Source organism: Prionailurus viverrinus, chromosome D1, assembly GCF_022837055.1.
Source record: "Prionailurus viverrinus isolate Anna chromosome D1, UM_Priviv_1.0, whole genome shotgun sequence".
NCBI classification, from domain to species: Eukaryota; Metazoa; Chordata; class Mammalia; order Carnivora; family Felidae; genus Prionailurus; species Prionailurus viverrinus.
Window position 1 is genome coordinate 114,709,723 of NC_062570.1, and position 19,502 is coordinate 114,729,224.

At 66.8% G+C, this 19,502-nt stretch overlaps 1 protein-coding gene and 2 non-coding genes across 3 annotated transcripts in view; 2 read left to right on the plus strand and 1 right to left on the minus strand.

The window, feature by feature from the left end:
• Positions 1–15,311, minus strand: part of MUC5B (mucin 5B, oligomeric mucus/gel-forming) — a 34,991-nt gene extending 19,680 nt beyond the window's left edge. Inside the window, exons 1-27 of the mRNA XM_047823317.1 lie at positions 15,204–15,311; positions 13,016–13,066; positions 12,470–12,520; positions 11,938–12,199; positions 11,698–11,812; positions 11,521–11,611; positions 11,166–11,272; positions 10,210–10,411; positions 9,681–9,806; positions 9,420–9,537; positions 9,183–9,321; positions 8,729–8,839; positions 8,487–8,556; positions 7,946–8,083; positions 7,365–7,529; positions 6,935–7,029; positions 5,851–5,977; positions 5,351–5,606; positions 4,916–4,971; positions 4,721–4,821; positions 4,479–4,630; positions 3,995–4,133; positions 3,284–3,403; positions 2,363–2,542; positions 1,696–1,935; positions 764–920; positions 100–228 (exon numbers count right to left, since the gene is read on the minus strand). Coding sequence (XP_047679273.1) covers positions 100–228; positions 764–920; positions 1,696–1,935; positions 2,363–2,542; positions 3,284–3,403; positions 3,995–4,133; positions 4,479–4,630; positions 4,721–4,821; positions 4,916–4,971; positions 5,351–5,606; positions 5,851–5,977; positions 6,935–7,029; positions 7,365–7,529; positions 7,946–8,083; positions 8,487–8,556; positions 8,729–8,839; positions 9,183–9,321; positions 9,420–9,537; positions 9,681–9,806; positions 10,210–10,411; positions 11,166–11,272; positions 11,521–11,611; positions 11,698–11,812; positions 11,938–12,199; positions 12,470–12,520; positions 13,016–13,066; positions 15,204–15,273 — 3,568 coding nt within the window. The 5' untranslated portion in view covers positions 15,274–15,311. The remainder of the gene's footprint in view (positions 1–99; positions 229–763; positions 921–1,695; positions 1,936–2,362; positions 2,543–3,283; positions 3,404–3,994; positions 4,134–4,478; positions 4,631–4,720; positions 4,822–4,915; positions 4,972–5,350; positions 5,607–5,850; positions 5,978–6,934; positions 7,030–7,364; positions 7,530–7,945; positions 8,084–8,486; positions 8,557–8,728; positions 8,840–9,182; positions 9,322–9,419; positions 9,538–9,680; positions 9,807–10,209; positions 10,412–11,165; positions 11,273–11,520; positions 11,612–11,697; positions 11,813–11,937; positions 12,200–12,469; positions 12,521–13,015; positions 13,067–15,203) is intronic.
• Positions 15,312–18,945: 3,634 nt separating this feature from the next.
• Positions 18,946–19,081, plus strand: LOC125147339 (U4 spliceosomal RNA). The gene has a single exon (XR_007145153.1). It is a non-coding gene; the product is annotated as a U4 spliceosomal RNA (small nuclear RNA).
• Positions 19,082–19,101: 20 nt separating this feature from the next.
• On the plus strand, positions 19,102–19,237 carry LOC125147336 (U4 spliceosomal RNA). The gene has a single exon (XR_007145152.1). It is a non-coding gene; the product is annotated as a U4 spliceosomal RNA (small nuclear RNA).
• Positions 19,238–19,502: the final 265 nt, after the last annotated feature.

Sequence of the window (19,502 nt, forward strand, 5' to 3'; positions counted from 1 at the left end):
GGCAGGGGCGGGGCGGGCAGGAGACTCACCCTCGTGGCCAGGTGGTGGCTGCTGCCCCGGGGCGGCCAGCCCGCCACCCACGCACGACCCTGCCCTCACCTTCCAGGCCCGGCAGGTCGGTCAGGCAGCGGCCGCTCGGGTTCCGGCAGGTCCTCATGCAGGGCGCGCCGCACGGCTGGTAGTGCCACTCGCACTGGCCCTCGCGGTTGTAGTAGTCGCAGAACAAGGCTGCGGGTGAGGCGGCCGACTCAGCGGGCCGGCTCCGGCCAGAGCGAGCCACCAGCGGCCCCAGGCGGGGCGCCGCCCTGGCAACGACGGCCTCCAGGGCCACCCGGCGGCCGGCCGGGCTCCCCCTGCACCCCGACCTTCGACCAAGCCCCGTCCTTCCCCTGTGCCTCCCGCATGGGGCCTCGGGGGGTGTGGGCCCCAAATGCCCGTGACCGGACGCAGCCGCGGGTCCCCTGGCTCCTCGGGGGTGCCGCCTGTCAGGGTGGGAGACTCCGGCCGGAGCGGCTGCCCACTACGCTCCCCTCCGGCCAGGTTCTAAGTGGGCAGGGTCAGGGAGCAGGGCTCTACTGACCCCTCTGGGTTCCGGAACATTCTCCCGTCTGTCCATCGGTGACACCCCTCCCCATTTCACGTTCCTTTCCGACACCCGCCGTCCCCCTCCGCGGGCGACCAGCCTTAACCGCGCAGTGTGTCCCTCCCTGGGGTGGGGGCCCGCGGGCCCGCCCTGCCCCGATGACACATCCCGTGAACTCACGGCAGATGTCCGGGGTCCGCCAGGACACGCACACGCCCACGTCGCGGCAGGCCTGGGCGTAGGCGGCCACGGCCGTGCAGAGGCACTCACAGTCGCCCCCAGAGTCACAGGCACACGTGTCGCCCACGCAGGCCTCGTAATACTTGGTGGAGTCGACCTGGGACAGAGGGTGGTTGGTCTGCTCGACAGCCAGTCAGGGGACCGCCAGCCCTACCCCAGCAGAGGGACCATCTGATCCTGGCTTCCCACATCTGCGGTCTGAGACCCGTGACTCCCACCACCTGGGCACCTTCACCCGCGCCCCGGCCAGCCTGCCCCTCTGTGCTCCTCACCCCTCACCTCTGCTCACATCACACTCAACTACAGACAGCCCTCCCCGTAGCTGTGTCGTGACCCTGCCTGTCTCCTCGGGGTGAGGGGGCGGGCCCCCAACCACACTCCTCCCTTGAGCAGCAGAGCCCAGAGTGAACCCAAGACATGTTTGCCACCAGACCGTTTCCTCCTAAGCGGCCTGCGCGTCACGTCCTGGATCGTGAGACCGTGCTCGTGAGTGACGAGAACTCGAGTTCTCATTAAAGTCACAGGAAGGACTTTGGGGAAGAGTCTCCAAGGCCGACCCCAGTCCTCAGTACTGGTGAAGCCCGGCAGGCCAGGGAATGTGGGTAGGACAGGGAGGTGACACCGGGGGTCTGTATGGCTCACAACCCAGCTTCTAGGGGAATGGGCCTGAGGGGTCAAGGAAAGCTGTGGGATGATCGGGTCGGGACCCCTGGGCAGGACTTGGAGCACACCGTTTGGACCTCCCACCTGGTGTGCACCCACATCAAGACCGAGCTCAGAGGCCCAGGCCAGACCCAGCCCTGACCAGGAGGGAAGGAGGCAGCCCGACCCTCCAGCCCCCGAGGCCAGAGCGCCCACTTTGCACAGCCCACCTGAGAATGGCAGGCGGCGAAGGTGGCGCTGTTGAGGACACTGCACTGCTTCTGGGCCCAGGACTTGCGGTGCGGGTTGGCGGCGCAGGCGTCCCTGGGGGCCGGGGCGTCGGCGCAGGACGGGGAGAATTTCCAGCTGTTGCCAAACTCCAGGGCGTTGCCCACCACGGACTGGCTCCGCGTGGTGAAGTCATTGACGGCGTTGTCGTCAAAGTTCCCGCACAGCCCGCAGACCCGGCCCTGCACACGGAGCGGGGTGGGGGGGTAGGCAGCATGGGTGTTGGGGCTGCAGGAGGCAGCCCGAGGGAGCGGCGCATAGCCCAGGGGTGACTGCCTGACGCCTGGTGTCCCCAGGGAGTGCCCTGGGAACCTGCAGGCGGGTGGGGTGCACAGTGGGTCCTATGGCAAGCGGGCAGGTGGGCAGCCAGATGAACAGGTGGGCAGGTGGGCAGCAGGCCCGGTGGGCGTGGGGGGACCAGAGAGCAGAGAATGGCTTTCTAACCAGGACTCTGTCAATCGGTCCCTTGGGTCTCAACACCTGCCTTTTCAGAAGTTGGCATTGTGAGTGGACTGGCCCCAGCCCTCCGTGGATTGTCAGCGGCCAGACAGTCCCTTCTGGGCCAGATCTGTCCCTGCCAGAGGGGGTCCCCAGCCCGCCCACTCTCACCTTGTAGCCCTGCTGTAGTCGGATGAACACGCTGGTCTTTCGGTCCCAGGACACCACCATGCCGCTGCGGGTCTCGACAGTCAGGTAGACGCCCGTGTACCGGACCTTGTACGGCAGGTCTCCGCCCGGCCCCCTCTGCACCACCTTGTGGGTGCCCTCACGCAGGATCAGCTCATAGTTCTGCAGAGGGGCACACGGAGGTGGTGGCAGCCGGGATGGAGGGGCCAGCCCGGGGGCCACAGGTACTCAGGGGCCCTCGGCACAGGGCTGGTGGGCTCCTGACCGTCAGCAAACACCAGGCGAGAGGCCAAGCCGACTGGGCTGGGAGGCCGCATAGAAAGCCAGGGCCACGGTAAGCAGGGGTGCACGGGTCCCAGAGGGAGTCTGCAGGACTGGCCACCCCAACTCGCTGGCCTCTGAGTGAGGCGACCCTGCTCATGCTCTCACCACCCTGTGGGGGAGACGTCCCCCTCCAGCAGTGCGCCTCTCTGCCCAGTGAACTCTGACCTCCCTCTGCTGGAACTGGGCACCCTGATGTGGTGGGCTGAACGCAGGCCCCCAAAAAGGTGTGTCCACATCCTGACCCCTGAAACCCGTGAATGTGACCTTATTTGGAAGGAGGGTCTTTGCAGGTGTCAGCGACGGATGAGCTCATCTGGGACTTAGGGCGAGCCTCAGTCCAACCACAGGTGTCCGTGTGGGAGAAGAGAGGGGCAGACAGGTGGGGGAGGGGCGGTGGAGCCCAGGAGCTGGGGGGGGGGGGTCTCAGCCCTGGGACACCTGCATGGTGGAGTCCTGGCGTCACAACCAAGAGAATGAATTTCTCTGGTTTCGGGTCCAGGCTGTGGTCATTTGTTCAGGTTGCCCCAGGACTGTCAGCTGGAGGGCAGAGGGAGGGAGAAGGTTCCTGGGGGCTCTCACCTCCAGGAAGAGCTTGATGGCCTTAGAGCAGGTGACACCCGTGGTCCCACAGGGGACGTTTTCGGTGACGACGCGGAAAGTCCCGTTTGTGGTGCCGGTGCCATTGCCCCCACAGTAGTCCTGGGACAGGGAGGGGTCAGGCTGCGGGAGCAGGCCGGGCGAGGGGGCGGGGGACGGGGACGAAGAGGACGGGAGGGGAGGGGGGGGAGGAGGACGGGGCGATGGGCAGGGATGAGGAGGCGGGGGTGGGGCGAGGTTGACGGGGCGAGAGGCGGGGACGGGGACGAGGAGGGTGTGGGGGGCGTAGGAGGGCGGGAGCAGGGGTGGGGCGGGGATGACGAGGGCGGGGCGGGGGGGGCTGGCACGAAGAAGACGAGAGGGGGCGTGGCCGGGACGAGGAGGGCGGGACGAGGACGAGGAGGGTGGGACGAGGACGGTGGGCGTGGCCGGGACGAAGAGGGCGGGGCGGGGGGCGAGGGGGGCGGGGCGAGGATGAGGAGGGTGAGGTGAGGGGCGAGGAGGGTGGGACGAGGAGGGCGGGGCGAGGACGAGAGGGGGCGTGGCCGAGATGAGAAGGGCGGGGCGAGGGGCGGGGACGAGAGGGGGGAGGGCGAGGAGGGTGGGACGAGGAGGACGAGTGGGGGCGTGGCCGGGGCGAGGGGCGGGGCTAGGAGGCCGGGTAGGCGGGGGCAGAGAGGGGGCCAGGCGTACCTGCGCCAGCGTGTACTCGCAACTTCCTTCAAAGCTGTAGCGCTCGCCATCGAAGGTGATGAAGTGGCCGTCCCCGTAGGCCACGCAGGTGCCCAGGCAGGCCTTGCTGCTGCATTCCCACCTGCGGCTCCTGCACGTGCTGCGAGGCGAGGACAGGCGACGGCCAGGTCACGGGGGCCGCCCCGCCCCACTCTCCGGAGGGGTTAAGTGACGCGGCGAGCTCAGGCAGTCGCCGCCTGCCACCTGCCTGCCTGCGGCACTCCTGTCTCTGGGCTTCTGAAGCCCTTGGCGCCTGGAGTGCGGCGGGGCCGGAGCCCCTGGGGTCGGCTCTGACCGGCCGGCCACGGCTAGGCCTGGCCCCTGGGGCACCGTCCAAGGACGAAGGGCACACCCCAGGGCTTTCCCGGGGGCGGGGGGCGGGGGGGGCGGGGGCAATGTCAGGCCTCGGCCCTGCCCCGCCCCCTGCGGAGTAGCCCCGACCTACCAGGTGTTACAGTCGACCCTGATGGTCTCCCCGGGCTTGTAGGCGGCCTCGTTGTGCAGACAAGGACAGTCCTCCTCCGCCACGCAGCCTCCGCTCCCGTCCGACACCAGCCCCGGGGGGCAGACGCAGCCGGACACGCAGTGAGTGCTGAACTGTGGACCGGCACAGGTCAGTGCCGGTCACCCGCTGTGCCCGGGGACGCCCTCGGGCAGCGCCCTCGCCGTGCCCTCCCGGCCACTCACACAGTCCACGTCGAGCGTGTGGCAGCTCCTGAGACACTCGGCCCCGGGCGCGCCGGCGGAGACGTTGCGACAGTCCAGGTACACCATGGGGGCCGCGCACCCTGCGGAGGAGGCGGGGCTGGGCTGGGAGGGGCCCCTCCCCCCGCCCGGGGCCCGCGGAAGCCCCTCCCTCGCGGCGCTGCCCAGAGGCCGTACCTGAGCTCCTGTGCTCCGCTGCTCCCAGGCAACTCAGCTTCCCACCCACGCACGAGCTGTGAGAGACAGACGACCCTCTCTGGACCCACTGCCCACCCACCACCCCACAGACCTCACCCAGATCTCCGCCCGGCTGGGGGCACCCCTCCCCCGGCGCGGAGAGAAAACCGTCCTGTGCAATGCACACGCCCTCCCTGGGCCTTGGACCCTCAGAACCCTCTGGAGGCCAAGGGAGGGCTACCTCTTTACAGCAGGACTAAGGGGTGTGGGGGGAGGGGCAAACTTCCCTCCCCAGGGAGCACCTTTGTGTTTCAAAATCCTCTGGGAGACACCCAGACATCTTTGCGTGTGAAACAGGGTGACCGAGACCCTCGCTCTCCTGGGATGGGGCACAGTGATGTGGGGGGGGGGGCATGGGCCCAGCTGGCCCCTTACCACACCACGCTGTCGTCATGCACCACCTCCCCCGGGGCCACTGCAGAGCCACGGAAGTAGCAGGGACAGGCCTCAGCGGACACGCAGGCACCCGAGTCATCCAGGAAGGTGCCCGAGGGGCAGATGCAGCCGTCCACAGGCACGAAGGTGACGCCGCAGGTGACGTCGACCTGGCTCAGAGCGCGGCAGGTGGGCTGGCAGCCGGCCACCACATAGCTGTAGTTCTGGGACTTGGGGCAGCTGCTCACATACTTGGCTGGGGGAGGGGCAGCGTTCAAGTCAGTGGCTGGATGGCCCCCTCCAAACTGGTGTTTAAGCAGCCCAAGACTCAGTTTCCCCTCTGACACCCAGGGATGGTGGGACCACAAGGTCCTTGGTTGGCCCAACCGAGGAAGCCAGAAGCTCTGGCTGAGAACATGTGGGTGGGGGGTGGCTGCCCCCAGGATCCCCAGCCCCCCTGCCCCCACCTGGTGCAGCCAGAGTGGCTCGGGGACACTCACTGCACACGCCGTCCCTCCAGCCTCTGAGCAGCACCCCCTTGGCGGCACAGGCGTGCACGTAGGAGGACAGGGCCGCACACAGACAGTCCTCGCTCTTCTGACAGTTACACGTGTCGAACATGCAGTGCTGGGGATGGGGCCATTGGGGACCGTCAGGAACCCCAGCCCACCAAGGCCCCTCCTCTTCCCGTGGATTCTTCCTGGGACCCCTGCCTGGACTGGGAGGTCCACCCCAAGGAGGCCCCTTGGCACAGATGGGCGGAAAGCGGCCCCCAGGAGGGGCACACCGCACGCTAAGCGACTGCAGAGGCCCGGTCAGGGGGCAGCAAGAAGGCGTGAGACCAGGCTATGGTCAGGGTCAGGAGGGAGCGCCACAGGACAGGGCCAGGGTCAGCCACGTCCCACGTACGTCACGGGTTGTGCTGCATGTGGGGGACACAGGTGGGGTGAAGAGGGTGCCATCTGCCCAGGCAGAGGTGGGCCTGGGCTTTCCACCTGGAGATGCTCCTGATGGTGCATTTTAGGGCTTTGAGCTTCTGGGAAAGTGGCCCATGAGCCAAGTGTTGTGAAGGATACATGGAAACCCTAACCCATGGGGCCTGAGAAAATGAGCTTATTGCAAACAGGGTCTTTGCAGATGTTATTAAGACGAGGTCATGGGGATGGTCCCCGATCCAGCATGACTGGTGTCCTTAAAGAGGAAATTTGGACACAGACACAGGGGAGGGGCCAAGGCCGTGTGACCAGGGAGGCAGAGGTTGGGGTGACATGGCCACAAGCCCAGGGACACCTGGAGCCCCGAGAAGCTGGGAGAGGCAGGAAGGACCTTCTCTGTAGCCTTAGGAGGGAGCATGGCCCTGCCCACAGCTTGATTTGGGGCTTCTGGCTTCTAGGACCGGAACAGAATCAATATTTCTAGTTTTTGGTGAGCTGGTCCGTGGCCACAAACACCCCGACAGTGATGGGCAGCCCCGGGTAGGACTGACCGACCAGCCCACCGTGCTGTGAGTGGTCCTCGAGATAGGAGACCACCAAGGGGAGGCTAAGGGGTAGGGGGCGGCTCCAGGTGGGGCAGGGGTCTCACCGAGTGGAAGGGTGCAGGGTTGAGGACAGAGTGACAGGGCGAGAAGGCTCCGGCAGGGTCGGTCAGCAGGGAGCACCAGTGCTGGGCGTAGTTCTCTGGGACAAGGGTGCGGGGGGAGGCTGGCTGACGGGCACCCACACACCTCCTCCCCCTCACCCGCCCCCTCTGGCTGCCTGCGCTCCTGCACACAGGCCCTGGGGGGCCCCACGGCCCCCAGAGAGCTGAGCTGGGATTTGGGGCTTGCCCACCGTGCTGAGGGGGCAGGAAGGTGCTCCTCCTCGAAACAGGCTCTGAGCACTGTGGCCTGCCCGATTTCACCCCAGGCCATGCACACCCGGACACCAGGGGTCCCCCAGGGCCTGGTGAGATGGGAGGTCTTGGCTCCCAGCCCAGCCCTCGTAAACAGAAAGCCCCCGGGGGGTGGGAGTACCGTTCTCCACGCTGAGGGAGCAGGGGTCCTCGAAGCTGTTCTTGACATTGGGGCAGGCGGCCTGGGTCTTCCAGGTATTGGCGAAGGCGGCGGCCGTGCCCTCCACCACGCCGCTGAGGGTCCGGAAGTCATCGGCCTGGTTCTGGTTGAAGTTCCCGCACAGGCCTGGGGGCCGGGGCCCAGGGATGGGGCATTAGCAGGGCGTCCAGCCTGGCCATCCGGGGGGGCTTGCTCCCTGGCTCCTGCTCTCCTCTAGAAACCACCACACGGCGGACCAGCCCCGAATCCCCATCCCAGGAGTGGTTCCAGAGCCATCCGTAGGTGAGCCCCGATGGGGATCAGCCGCTGTGCAAAGCCTGACCTCATAAGGGCAACACGGCTTGCTCTCCATCCCCCCAAGTGCCCTCCCTAGGGCCACACATCACATTCGGGGTGCCCTCGGCCGGTGCAGGAGTCTCCACTGTGCCCTGGGAGCAGCCGCCTCCCAACTTTCACCTCCTGCCAGACTCTTCCCGTCCTGCCCGCGGCCTGGAGCTGAGTCCGGGCACCAGCCCCCTCCCGGCCCATCGGCGGAGCCTCACCGCACATCTGTCCGTGATAGGAGGGGTCCAGCCTGAGGAACACCTGCATGAGGGGCACCAGCTGAACCTGCAGCTGCAGCCCGAGGCCCGTGTGCACCAGGACGAAGAAGGACGTAGGCCTGAAGATGGTGATGTTGGCTGCCGGGGGGTGGGGACGGAGTCAGAGTCTGCGTGGGGGCCAGGCCTGGCCAGACGGAGCCCCCTTGCTCCTGGGACAGCCAGGAAGCGGGGAGGGTCCCCTCGGGATGGCCTGGGAGGATCCAGGCATCTGGTGGGCCCGCGCCACCGCTCCGGGACCCAGGGGTGGGCGGAGCTCCTCTGCAGGTGGTATTGGCAGTGACCACTCGTGATCCCCGAGAGGCTGCGCCCCAAGTGAGTTCGGCCCCGGTCCCCACGGTAGCCGAGGGGGGAGCATTGACATCCCACATGCAGATGAGAAACCAACCATGGGATATTCCGGAACTGCCCCGGGCCACAGAGAACCAGCCTTGGGAGCAGACCACCTGGCTGCAGTGCGGCCCAGCTGTCCCAGACCGCGTACCTGCTGACACGGGCAGCCGCGTGTGCACGGAGTTCATGAATACCCCGCCACTGGCCTGGATCTGGATGATCTGGTGAGAGGAAGCGGCCAGGTCAGCTGGGGGAGGAGCCTGCCCGGCCGGGGAGCACTCCCCAGGGGCCAGCCCAGCAGAGCCAGAGCCGGGAGGGGACCCCTGGCCCCTAACGTCAGACCAAGACCTCCACCCTGTCCCCACCCCCTTTCCCAGCGGGACCCTCACCCACCGTGTCCCCGCCGTTCACGCTGAGCGTCACCATTTTGAGGCAGTTCTCGTTGTCCGTCAGGCCACATTTCCGCAGCTCAGCCAGCACAGTGAAGCCGTTGCCTGCACATTTCTGACAGGGCAAGGCCCACCAGGGCGCTGGGGGTCAGCCACTCCCGAGCGCGGGCAGGGAGGGGGCTGCGTGTTCGTGTGTGGCGCCCCTGTTCCCAGGACCGTGCGTGTGGGGTGGAGGCTGGCCCCTGGGGCCACCTCCAGGCAGGCAGCTCATCTCGGGGCCTGGGAGCCCCTTGGCCCCGCGAATGTGAGCCTAGGGGCTTCCCTTTGGGGATGGGACCCCAGGAAGGGACCGGGGGGGGGGCTTCACCTACTCTGATGGCCATCACAGGACCCTTCCCAGGGGCAGGGAGGCCTGAGAGTCCCAGGACAGGCCCAGCAAGTGGGGACTGCGACCGTACCTTGGACAGGACGTAGCTGCAGTCCCCATGCACATCGTAGAGTCTCTCATCGTAGGTGGAGATGTGGGACCCTCCCTGGACGGAGCAGGTGCCAGGGCACGGAAGGTTCTGGCATTGCCACAGCCCCCCAGAGCAGGTGCTGGGAAAGGAGGCCATGAACAGAGGAAGCGTGGTGTGGGGGAGGTAGATCCCCTCCCATGCACCCCCACCAAGGGCAGGGGCAGCCAGGAGGCATACCAGGAGCTGCAGCTGGTGGTGAAGGAGGCCCCCGGGGCGTAGGTGTGGCCGCCGTGGGTGCACGGACACTGTTCTAGGGGCAGGCAGCCCGTGTGGGTGACGTCATCCAGCACCGTGCCTGCAGACAGCAGGGGGCAGGGGGTTGTGAGCGGGCTGGGTCGGGTGTTGGCAACACAGTGACTGGAGGCAGCCGGCGGGGGGGTCGGGTTGGGGGCAGAGGGCCTGGCTGGGGGACAGTCCCCGAGGGCCAGGAGGACCTGCCTGGGGGGCAGAAGCAGCCATCCACACAGTGGTCCTCGCAGAGCTGGGAGCGCTCCGGGTTGGAGCAGGTGTCCGTGCAGGGCGAGCCGCATTCCCGCTGCTGTGTGTTGAGGGGGCAGGTCCAGGCTGTGGGGGGAGGCAGCGCTTGGGCCCCGGAAAGCCACCCGGGCGAGGGGCAGGCGGCTGCTCCCAACCTTTCCCGTGTCGTCAAGGGCCCCCCGAGGTCACAGCTGAGCCGGGGAGCCCCTCGTCTTGGGAGGCTGGGCCTCCCTGCTCCTAGCTCCCACTGTCTTCTGGGTGAGGCGGCCCTCCTGTGCCCACCTGGGCTGTACCAAGGCCGGGTCCTCCCTCTGGGCCCCCCACACTCCCTTCTGTCCCCCTGCCCACCCTCTCGCTGTAGGACCCCCAAATGACTCCACTTGCCCTGGGTCCCCAGCCAGATGCCAGATGTCCTGGCCCTCGTCCCCTCCCCACCGGGACCCAGTGTGGGCGTGGGGCCTGGTGCTGGCCCCGGCCAGGGGGCACTCACGGCAGAGGTCAGGGCCCCTCCAGTTCTGGGGCTGTCCCCCTGCATGGGCGCACTGGCGGGAGTACTCGGCGAAGGTGGCACACGGGCAGTCCGGGCAGCGGCACAGATCCTGGGTGCAGGCGGCCACGTACACGGCAGGGTCCACCAGCGTGTTGCACTCCGAGAAGGCCGGGCCCAACAGGGTGCGGTGGCAGATGCCCTCCTGGGGAGCACAGGGGTGTGGCACCCTCCGCTCTCGGTGCTTGTGGGGGGTCCAGGCCGGGGGCCCCCTCCCCCCCTTGAGGTTCCTTTCGTCTCTCCATCTGTCCGTCCACCCACCCGTCCTTCTCTTTAACCACAGTGAACTTGCTGGGTGCAGGGCTCGGCTTGGCTCTGGGAGTGACCCGGGACCGTGGACTCCACCCACCCGCTCGGGGCTCCAGGCCACATCTGCCCACGGTGTGAGCACCCAGGAAAGGTGCGATGCAAAGAGAGGCGGGAAACGAGGGCACCTGTGTGCCCACCGATGAACCCCTTTTCTTCCCCCAGCACCCCTGCCCTTGCCCCCCAGGCGGCTGGGCCTGGGCTCCACATCCTGACTTGAGGCTCTGCGGGAGATTCTGTTGGTTTGGGCCTCCTGGAGCTTCCAGGCCGCTTCTGCCCGTGGAGACCTCCCCGCTCCCGCGTGGGGCTTCTTCAGCTGGGCTCCTAAGTGCCCACCACGGACCGCCTACGTGTGGACACGTATTCGCATACATGGGTGGGCACACGCGTAGCCCACGGCCCGCACACGTAGAACATTCGTTTGGTAGGTGGAAGCTCAGACGGTGTCTCCGAGGTGGAAGCCGTGTCCCCTGCCCGCCCGGGGCTTGGAGACCCTCCGCCCGGATGCCTCAGGGCCCAGCCCAGGAAGCCTGAGATGACCATCCTGGGAGAGCAGGGGCTGGGGGCAGGCCGGGCCCCAGAGAGGCGCTCACCCTATCCGTGCAGTTGTTGGCGGGGGAAGGTAGGGGGTCCTGGCATTGCTCTGTGGGCCCATCCAGCTTCTGGAGATTTCCAAACTGGAGAGGGGTCAGCCTGGCGTCTGTGGAGAGATGCTGGGGTCAGGGTGCTGAGGGACCGTGGGGCCAGTGCAGGGGATGGCTGCCTGGGGACCCTTGCCCGTGCCCAGGGCACCCGAAACCTCTCTGGGGCGTCGCTGGCTTGAGTATTGCCCCCACCCCGATTTGCTCTCCACCCAGAGCCTGGGTAAGGCCACCCCAAGGCTGCCCCCTCCAGGCCTCCTCAGGACAAGCCAGCCCTCAGCTTCCTGCTGCCCCAGGGGGCACTCACTATGGGCATAGAACTCGTTGACGGCCCGGAGTCCGTTGAAGTCCCCACACAGACCACACGTCTGGTTGGCGTACTTGGGGTCCAGCTCCAGCTGGGGGCAGAAGAGAGGCAGCTCCAGCCTCTGGGAGGCTGTCCCCAGTTGGGGGGGGGGGGGCGGACAGGTGGGGGCGTCCTCACCAGGGCGGCTTCCTCTCTGTTCCACAGGAAGGTTAGCACCAGCCGGACGTCAACCTTGATGTAGACACTGCTCTCCTCTACCAGGACGCCGGCGCGGCTGTAGGGCAGCTCCTCCCTGGGGTGGAAATTTCTGGTCCTCCCAGGGCCAGGGTGCACAGCTGGGTGTGGCACCCCCCAGCAGCCCTGAGCCCAGAACCCACCCCAGAGGCCCGGCCCTTCCCCAGCCCGGACCAGGCTCACCGCTGCCCGTTGATGAGGATCGAGCCGTTGGAGGCCTCCAGCACCAGCCCCTGGGTCTTGAGGATGATGTGGGTGATGGTAGGCCTGGAGCCGGCCAGGCCGCGGCGGACCTGGACGTTGAAGTCCTCGTAGGCGGCCCCGCAGTGCATGGAGAGGACGTAGTTGCACAGGCCCGGGAAGCGGAAGACGTCCCCGTCGAAGGTCTTATAGTGGAAGTCGCCCCAGGTGCTGCACACCCTCCCGTTGTGCGCGGCGTTCAGGGCTGTGGGGAGAGCGTGGTGAGGCCCCGGCAGGTGCCACAGGCCTCGCCCAGCCACCCACGGGTAGCCTTTTCCGGGTTGGGGACGGGGAGCTCAGAGGGCAGCCAGGAGGGCTGAGAGCCCTGCCCCAGCATCCGGGGTCGGCCCCCACCACTGTCCACAGGGAGCGCTCCCAGCCAGGCCCAAGGCCATCCAGCTGCCCATACCACCCCGGCGTCAGCCCCCAGAGGGACAAGCCCCCGCCCCATCAGCAGTGGGCAGCATCCACTCACAGCTCATGGTGGGGAAGACGGTGATGGGTGGGATGATGGTCATGCTCCGAGCTGCAGAGTGAGGGCTGGGTTACACTAGAAATGTGGCCAGACAGGGAATGGCCGGGGACACTCCTTCCCGGGACCTCTATCCTCCTCACAGGCCGGCCTGGGGCAGCAGCCGCCCTGACTCAGCCCAGGGAGCCCCAGGACTAGGGCTGTCCCCTCCCGAACCCTCCCCATCCACCCAGGACACACTGCTGGCCTGGGCTTTACTGTGTGTGTGTGTGTGTGTGTGTGCGCGCGCGCATGTGTCCAAGTACATGACCGTGTGTGCACATGTGTGAGCATTTTGGCCTCTTTGCTCTGTGCCTTAGCTTTCTTTGGCCCATCCCCTCTGCGATCCCTTCTTGTGGGCAGGTGGGATCCAGAAAGGTCTCTGTGTGACATGTGGCTCCTGTAGAAAGGGGTCTGTCCCCCCTCCCCTGTCCAGATCCCCGGCCCACCCCAAGCCCAGCCTCTTCTGTTGCTCGGGAGGCCTCGGCGCCCAGAACCCAGGCCGCATACCAACGTCCACCCTCCGACTGTTCACAGCAGGCTCCGTGCTGCCCTGGGTCTCTGCAGGGAAAGGGGACGGGAGTCAGTGAGAAGCTGGACATTTGCCATCCCTTCCTGGGCAGGCTTCAGGGTGGTGGCCACGTGACAGGGTCTAGCCTCCCCACCAGTCTACGTGGTAGCTGTCGTGGCCTCCGCAGGGATGGGGGTTCCCACAGGGAGCTGCATCTGGTGGCCTTGCCCTGACTCCCGCTCTCCCATCTACGAATCCAGAGTGCTGCCTCATCTGGCCATGACCCGGCAGCTGCTGGCTCAGGGCAGGAGAATGGAATCAGGAAAAGGCGTTGGCCCGTTGACCCTGGCCACCCTAGAAGAGGGTTCGGCCCCATCCCAGGAGTCCCCTGGAGAAGGACAAAGACCAGTTTTGTTGGGGAGAAGGACACACGCAGTCAGGGAGGCTTCTGGGCGTGACTTAGCAGAAACCCAAGACCAGAGTGAGATTCGAGCTAGAACCATCCATCATGGTGGGGGCGGGCCTGGAGGCCTGGGTCCCGGGATGGCTGCCCGGGTGGCCTGTGTGCCCACCGCCTGCAGGCAGGGCTTCCTCCGTCGGCCCGACCATGGCTACGCCCAGGTGCTCGCCCCCAGCGGCCCGGCCCCCACAGCCCCTCGCTGCCTTGGGGAGCAGCGGGGAGCCCTCCCTGGCCCCTCTGCCGGGCTCAGGCTGGGGCACCCCTCCGCACGGGCACTGTACTGCTTCCTTCCGTCTGCGGGGGGTCTGCACACTCGGCCTAACACTGAGCCTTGTCGGGGAGTGGGTGTCGGGCCCCCGACGTCCCCGTGTCCCTGGTGGGGCCAGCTCGGCAAGGGGTCCGGTGAGGCCACCGCCACAGCTTCCTGTCCGTCCTTCCCAGCGGGGACCTCGGACGCACGCAAGCCGCGGGCACTGGCGGGGCAACGAGCTTTCCTTCGGAAGGCCCCTCCCGCAGCTGCTGCCTCTGTCCACCCCTGCCCCACGGGCCGCGCCCCACAGTCAGAAACCAGGGGTTTTCCCGCAGGTGCAGCGAACCCTGCACCCCCATCCCCGTCCGGGGCCGGTTTCTACGAGAAGTGGCTCCACTCGGGGCCGGTGGCCTCGCGAGACCCGGGCTCCGTTGCCCAGCCAGGAAAATGCCCGCTGCCAACTGCCCCCCCCCAACGCTGTGGTCGACAGCGCACCCTCTGACGTGAGCCCCCTCGTCTCAGACCTCTTTTGCCTGCCCCTAATGGGATCGGCCCCCCAGAGAGGAGCGGGTGGAGGCTGAGGCGGCTCGCTGGGGAGGCCCAGTGTCCGGGCACCTGGTCTGAGGCCAGCGCGGCCCAGAGGAGCCCGGAGGAGCCGGCTGAGTAGGGGCCCCGGCTTCGCAAACCAGCAGACAGGCACCCGAAGAGCACAGCAGGCTGGGGTACGTGGCCGCCCAGCGGGAGCTGCTGCGGGGAAGTCCCCACCTCCCAGCCCTGCTGGGAGGCGGCTTGGGGCAGGGGCTCTGGGAGACCAGCACCCCCCCCCGCCCCACCACAGATGGAGAGAGCTCAGGCCGGTGTCCACCTGCCCGGACCCCCGAGCCCGGCTGGGGCCCAGGGAGGAGGCCTTGTGGGAGCAGAGCTCAGGGCCGGGGCCGCGGTGGCCGGGGCTCTAGGCCAGCCCTGCCGGGCGTCACCCAGGCAGCCCCTGAGGCCGTATCTTTCATATTGACAGAAAGTATTAGGGCTGCGGGTGCTTCCCCCTGATGCTGAGAGCCCGGGCCTACGGCAGAGGAGAGGCAGAGGAGAGGCGGGCTGGCGGGCTGGGAAGAGCCTCGCGGCAGGTGAGGTGCGAAGTGTCTGACATGGGTCCGCGGGCTCATCACCTGTCAGCTGTTCCAACCCTGATTTGAGGAGGGATTTCGGAGCCGCTCCAGGAACTACCCTGACGGCTGTCGCCCTCACAGGGACCTGAGAGGTGCCAGCCTTGGGCCCCTCACCCGGCCCACACCCCCAGACCCTCTTGGTGGCTTGCCCAGAGGACCCAGCTTCTCCTGGGTGCAGACCGAGAGCCTGGGGACCCCCCTGAAGACACACGGGGCGGGGGCCGCCCTATCCATTTCAGGCAGGAGAAACCCCGGGCGGTGGCCTGCGGAGGCCTGTCTGCGGCAGAGAGGGAGCCGGTCTTCGGTCTTACCTGTCCTCTGCACCGAGAGCAGGGCCACAAGGGCCCAGGCCAGCGCCAGGCACCCGCTCGGGGCACCCATCCTGGGGGCTGGCACAGTGGCGGGCCGGTGGCAGAGAGGCAGAGGGCCCCGGTGCTCGCTCCCTGGGGGCCCTGGGGCTTATATAGCAAGAAGTCTTGGCCCCAAGCCCAGCTCCTGGGCAACGCAGGGCTCCGTCCTTTCCCCCGAGCCGGCCACGTGTGTTTGCTCTTGGGGAGGGGCCGAGGCAGGAAAGAGGCCTGGAGGAGGAAGGATTTGTGGCTGTGGGCCCCAGATTCACAGGACCCCTGCCCACCCCCCCCATCCCACCCCACAGCTTCTGAGAATCGGAGAGGGGCCGGCTGCCTGGGCCTCCCTGGTCCTGCCTCACTCACACAGTGGGGAGGTGTTCAGCACGCCCACACACTCAGTCCCCACGTTGAGCCCCCCGGCCCCAGAGCCTGGCTGAGGCTGAGAGGCAGGACTGAAGGGGACAAGGCCTCCACCATCGGGCAGCCTGGGGCACTAGCCCGGGGCGCTGACGGCAGGTCCCTGAGGGGTGGGGAGCGATGTGAGGCTGTCATCGCTGGGGGCCTGGGGCTCCTGCTCAGCTGGGCTGTGGTCAGCTGCACGTGGAGGGTGGGGTCCCTGGTCTGCAGAGCTTGGGGGTGGGGGAGACTCCGTGCCAGAGACCTTGGCCATGCTCACCAGTGCCCCCTGCACATCTCTGTCACCAAGTTCAGATTTAAGGAGAAACAGAGTGGACACCCAGGCTGGCTCTTGCCCAGCACCTGCCCCGGCATGTCTGACCCTCACCTCGCTCCTGAGGCTGGCTCGGTGACCTGAGGCGGGGTGGCACAAAGGAAGCTATTGTTCCCCAGGTCCCTGACACGCCAGGACCCTCCCCTGAGGGCAGGCTGCGCCCCTGCCGATGCGCGCACACGCCGATGTGCCCCTGGAGGGCCCCCAGCAGGGCTGATGGGACACCAGGGGCTGGTGTCTCAACCCCAGTACTGCCCCGACTGGGAACCACGAAGGCCCCGCTCCCCAGCTGGTGCGGCTGGGCTGCGGGGGCCGGGGGGGGGGTCACACGATAACCTCTCCCCTGGTCGGTGAACAGCTCGCCTGGCACGCAGTCCCCTCTGACTCACACTCCAGGCGTCTTACTCTAGGCATCCTCACCCCAAGCCTGAGCGCGTCTGAGTGCCTTGCGGGGCGGCCCCCGGTGGGGAGCACAGGGCCCCTGCGGGTGGGGGCGGCTTCCCCATTGGTTTGGGTGGTGAGCAGCGAGGTGCACCCTGTGTCCTCTGCACCTGCCTTTTCAGGGTTAATTCATAGACGCAGAGCTGCTGGGGGCAGCGGGCAAGCTGTCTTCAAAGCTCTCAACCATGTGCCCGGCTGCCACCCCTCAACACGGCTGAGCCCCGCTGCCCAGGCTGTGCATGTCTGCAGGCTCGCCTCGGAGGTCCCGGGATCTGCTTTTCATTTGGCTGCTGGCATCTCCAGAGCAGGGCGCACCCCCTGTACCTGCAGGGTGCAGTTTCCTGACATCAGAGCTCCTGCAGTCGGGGCTGGCATGGGGCCCGCTTGCGTGCACGGCCCTGCCAACCTCCGGGGCTCCCGCAGCCTGAACCCTCGTGGCCCGACCCCCTCTGCTCCCCCGAGTCCCCCTCTCAGTCCGTGCCCTGCTGGCACATCCTCAGCCCCCCACCCCCGACTCAGCTAGCACCCTGCAGCCTTCAGAGGGCCCCCGTGAGCCCCGTGTGGGGCGGTCCTCACCCCCCACACACGTGAGCAACCCGGGCCACCTTGGACTCAGGACCCGAATGTAAGTTATTTAGGGCCTCAGGTTTGTCGTCTCGGAAGGAGGGCTTCATGCAGGCACGGGCCGCACCCACTGTTCACAGCTGGCACACAGTAGGCACTCGGGAAGTGCACCGGACCAGCGAGGCAGAGACCTGGCTGCCGGCGTGGCCCGGATACCGCCCTGGTCCTTCCCCACGAGCACCGTCCTCTGGGCAGAGGCGGGTGGGGATTGAGACATCCCGGATGCAGTGCCTCGGAGCCCAGCCTGTTTGCTCAACCAGTTTACCTGTTCACACTTGAGAGAGCCGAGGACAGAAGACAATGAAGGGGAGCGGGCTGCCGGGAACGACAGGCCTCCTGGGGCTCGGGAGGGCTCCCCCAGGGGTCACGCCAGAAGCCTGTCCATCCTCGGGCTCGCAGGGCCTCTCCCCGCCCACGGACCCCACGGGGCCGTGCGGAACCCAGAGGCCGACTGCCCCAGCCCGGCCCCGCAGCCTGGTGCACGTCGCTCAAGGGCTTGGTGGGCACACAGGGATGTGTGAGCTCACCCCTCCCCAACCGCCCACAGTGCAGACCGAGGACGAGGGCCCCAGGACGCATCAAGCCTCAGGCATTTACTGAGTCTGGTGGTGTGCCCGGCTCCAGCCGGGGCACCAAGGAGGAGGGTCCAGGAGGATCGGGGCATGGCCCTGGGGAGTCACAGGCATGGCTGGTTCTAGGTCTGCTCAGAGCCTGCCCTGGATTGGCCTGGGAGTGGGGCCTTTTACACCTGCTGCCTCCTGGTCCCCAGACCTCTCTGTGTGGCCACAACGGATGGGAACCGTGGGGGTCCCGGCAGCGCTGGTCTACACCCCATAGCTAAGGGGCCCAGTGCTGTGACTAACAGGCTAGAACCTGACAGCCCTAGGCTGGGTGATCCAGGTGGGGAGCAGGCCCAGGCCGGGAAGCACCCCAGACCCCACACGTGGGTGACAAGCCACTCTCTCCTGGGCCTTGGGATGGCTGGGCCTTGTCCCTGCTCCCAGTGCACTCAGGGTATTTCCAGCGAGACTCAGGGTGTCAGCCTGCTCCAGAAAGAGCAGGTGGAGGACGCGTTGGGCCACCACGGCCCCCCAGACCTCCAGCTTGTCCATCGACAGACATTACCGAGCACCCCGGCCCCGGGCTGGGCATTTGGGATACAGAGAGGTGGCTGTGACCGCCCAGCTGGTGACTGGTTGCTGGTCAGGAGGGGTCAGAAGTCACAGCGTTGGGGGTGGGGGGTGGCTGTGCGGGGATGGGCATCCTGGTCCCTGGAGCCACCCCCACTCTGAGAAGGACTGTGCCCCTTCCTCCCACCCTGCCTTGGGGGGAGACTACGAGCCCTCAACCTCTCCTCTTGCTTTTTCCTGGTCTTCACAGAGATCGCTTTCCTTGCCCGTGTCCTCCCTTCCTCCCTCCCTCCCTCCCTCCCTCCCTCCCTCCTTCCTTCCTTTCTTCTAGCAAATTCTGAGCCCCAGGGTGGTACTGCCCTGGGCACTGGGGATTCTGCTGGGACAAAAAGAACAGCACACAGGACCATGTGGGGCAGTAATAGGGGCCTTGGAGGGGCCAAGAGAGAGTGACAGCTCTGTGTGGGGCGGGGCGCAGCCGTCCCCACCTCCCTCTCCATCACCTTTGGTCTTTCCTGTAAGAGACTCTGTCCATCACGCAACTCCCACCCCACCCCACCCCACCGCCACCGCCCCGGCCCCTGGCGCCCGCTGTCTGCTCTCTGTCTTGGATGTGGCGATTCAGGGCCCAAGCGAGTGCAATCTGCACCATTTATCCCTCTGGGTCTGGCTCGTTAGCTGAGCTTCGTGTCTGCAAGGCTCCGCGTGCTGGCAGGTGTCAGAATCCCCTACCTTTTTGAAGCCCCGTAACAGCCCACCGTTTGAATACGTCGCGTTTAGCTTTGCACAGTGGCAGTATCGTAGCCAATGAGGTTTATCCGAGGCGCGATTATTGCTAATTGAATACGTCGCGTTTAGCTTTGCACAGTGGCAGTATCGTAGCCAATGAGGTTTATCCGAGGCGCGATTATTGCTAATTGAATACGTCGCGTTTAGCTTTGCACAGTGGCAGTATCGTAGCCAATGAGGTTTATCCGAGGCGCGATTATTGCTAATTGAATACGTCGCGTTTTCGTACGCGGTCACCTGTGGATGGACGTGGGGCCACCTTCTGACTGCCGTGAATGCGGGTCGAGTCCTTGCTTCCGGCTCCTTTGGGGGAGCGCCTGGGAGCGGCCTTGCGAGTCACATCATCATTCTGTTTAACTCTGTAAGGAATCGCCAAACTACGAAATAACTACAGCCTTCCACTATCCCCACCAACAGTGCACAAGGAGGGCTCTCTCCTGGGGTGCAGACTGCCGACAAGGGGTCAGGGGGCTCCGTGGGGGCTCTCCCACGATGGCGCGGCCCCCCTTCCTGCGGGCCCCACCCGCATGACCCAGCCACCTGTTG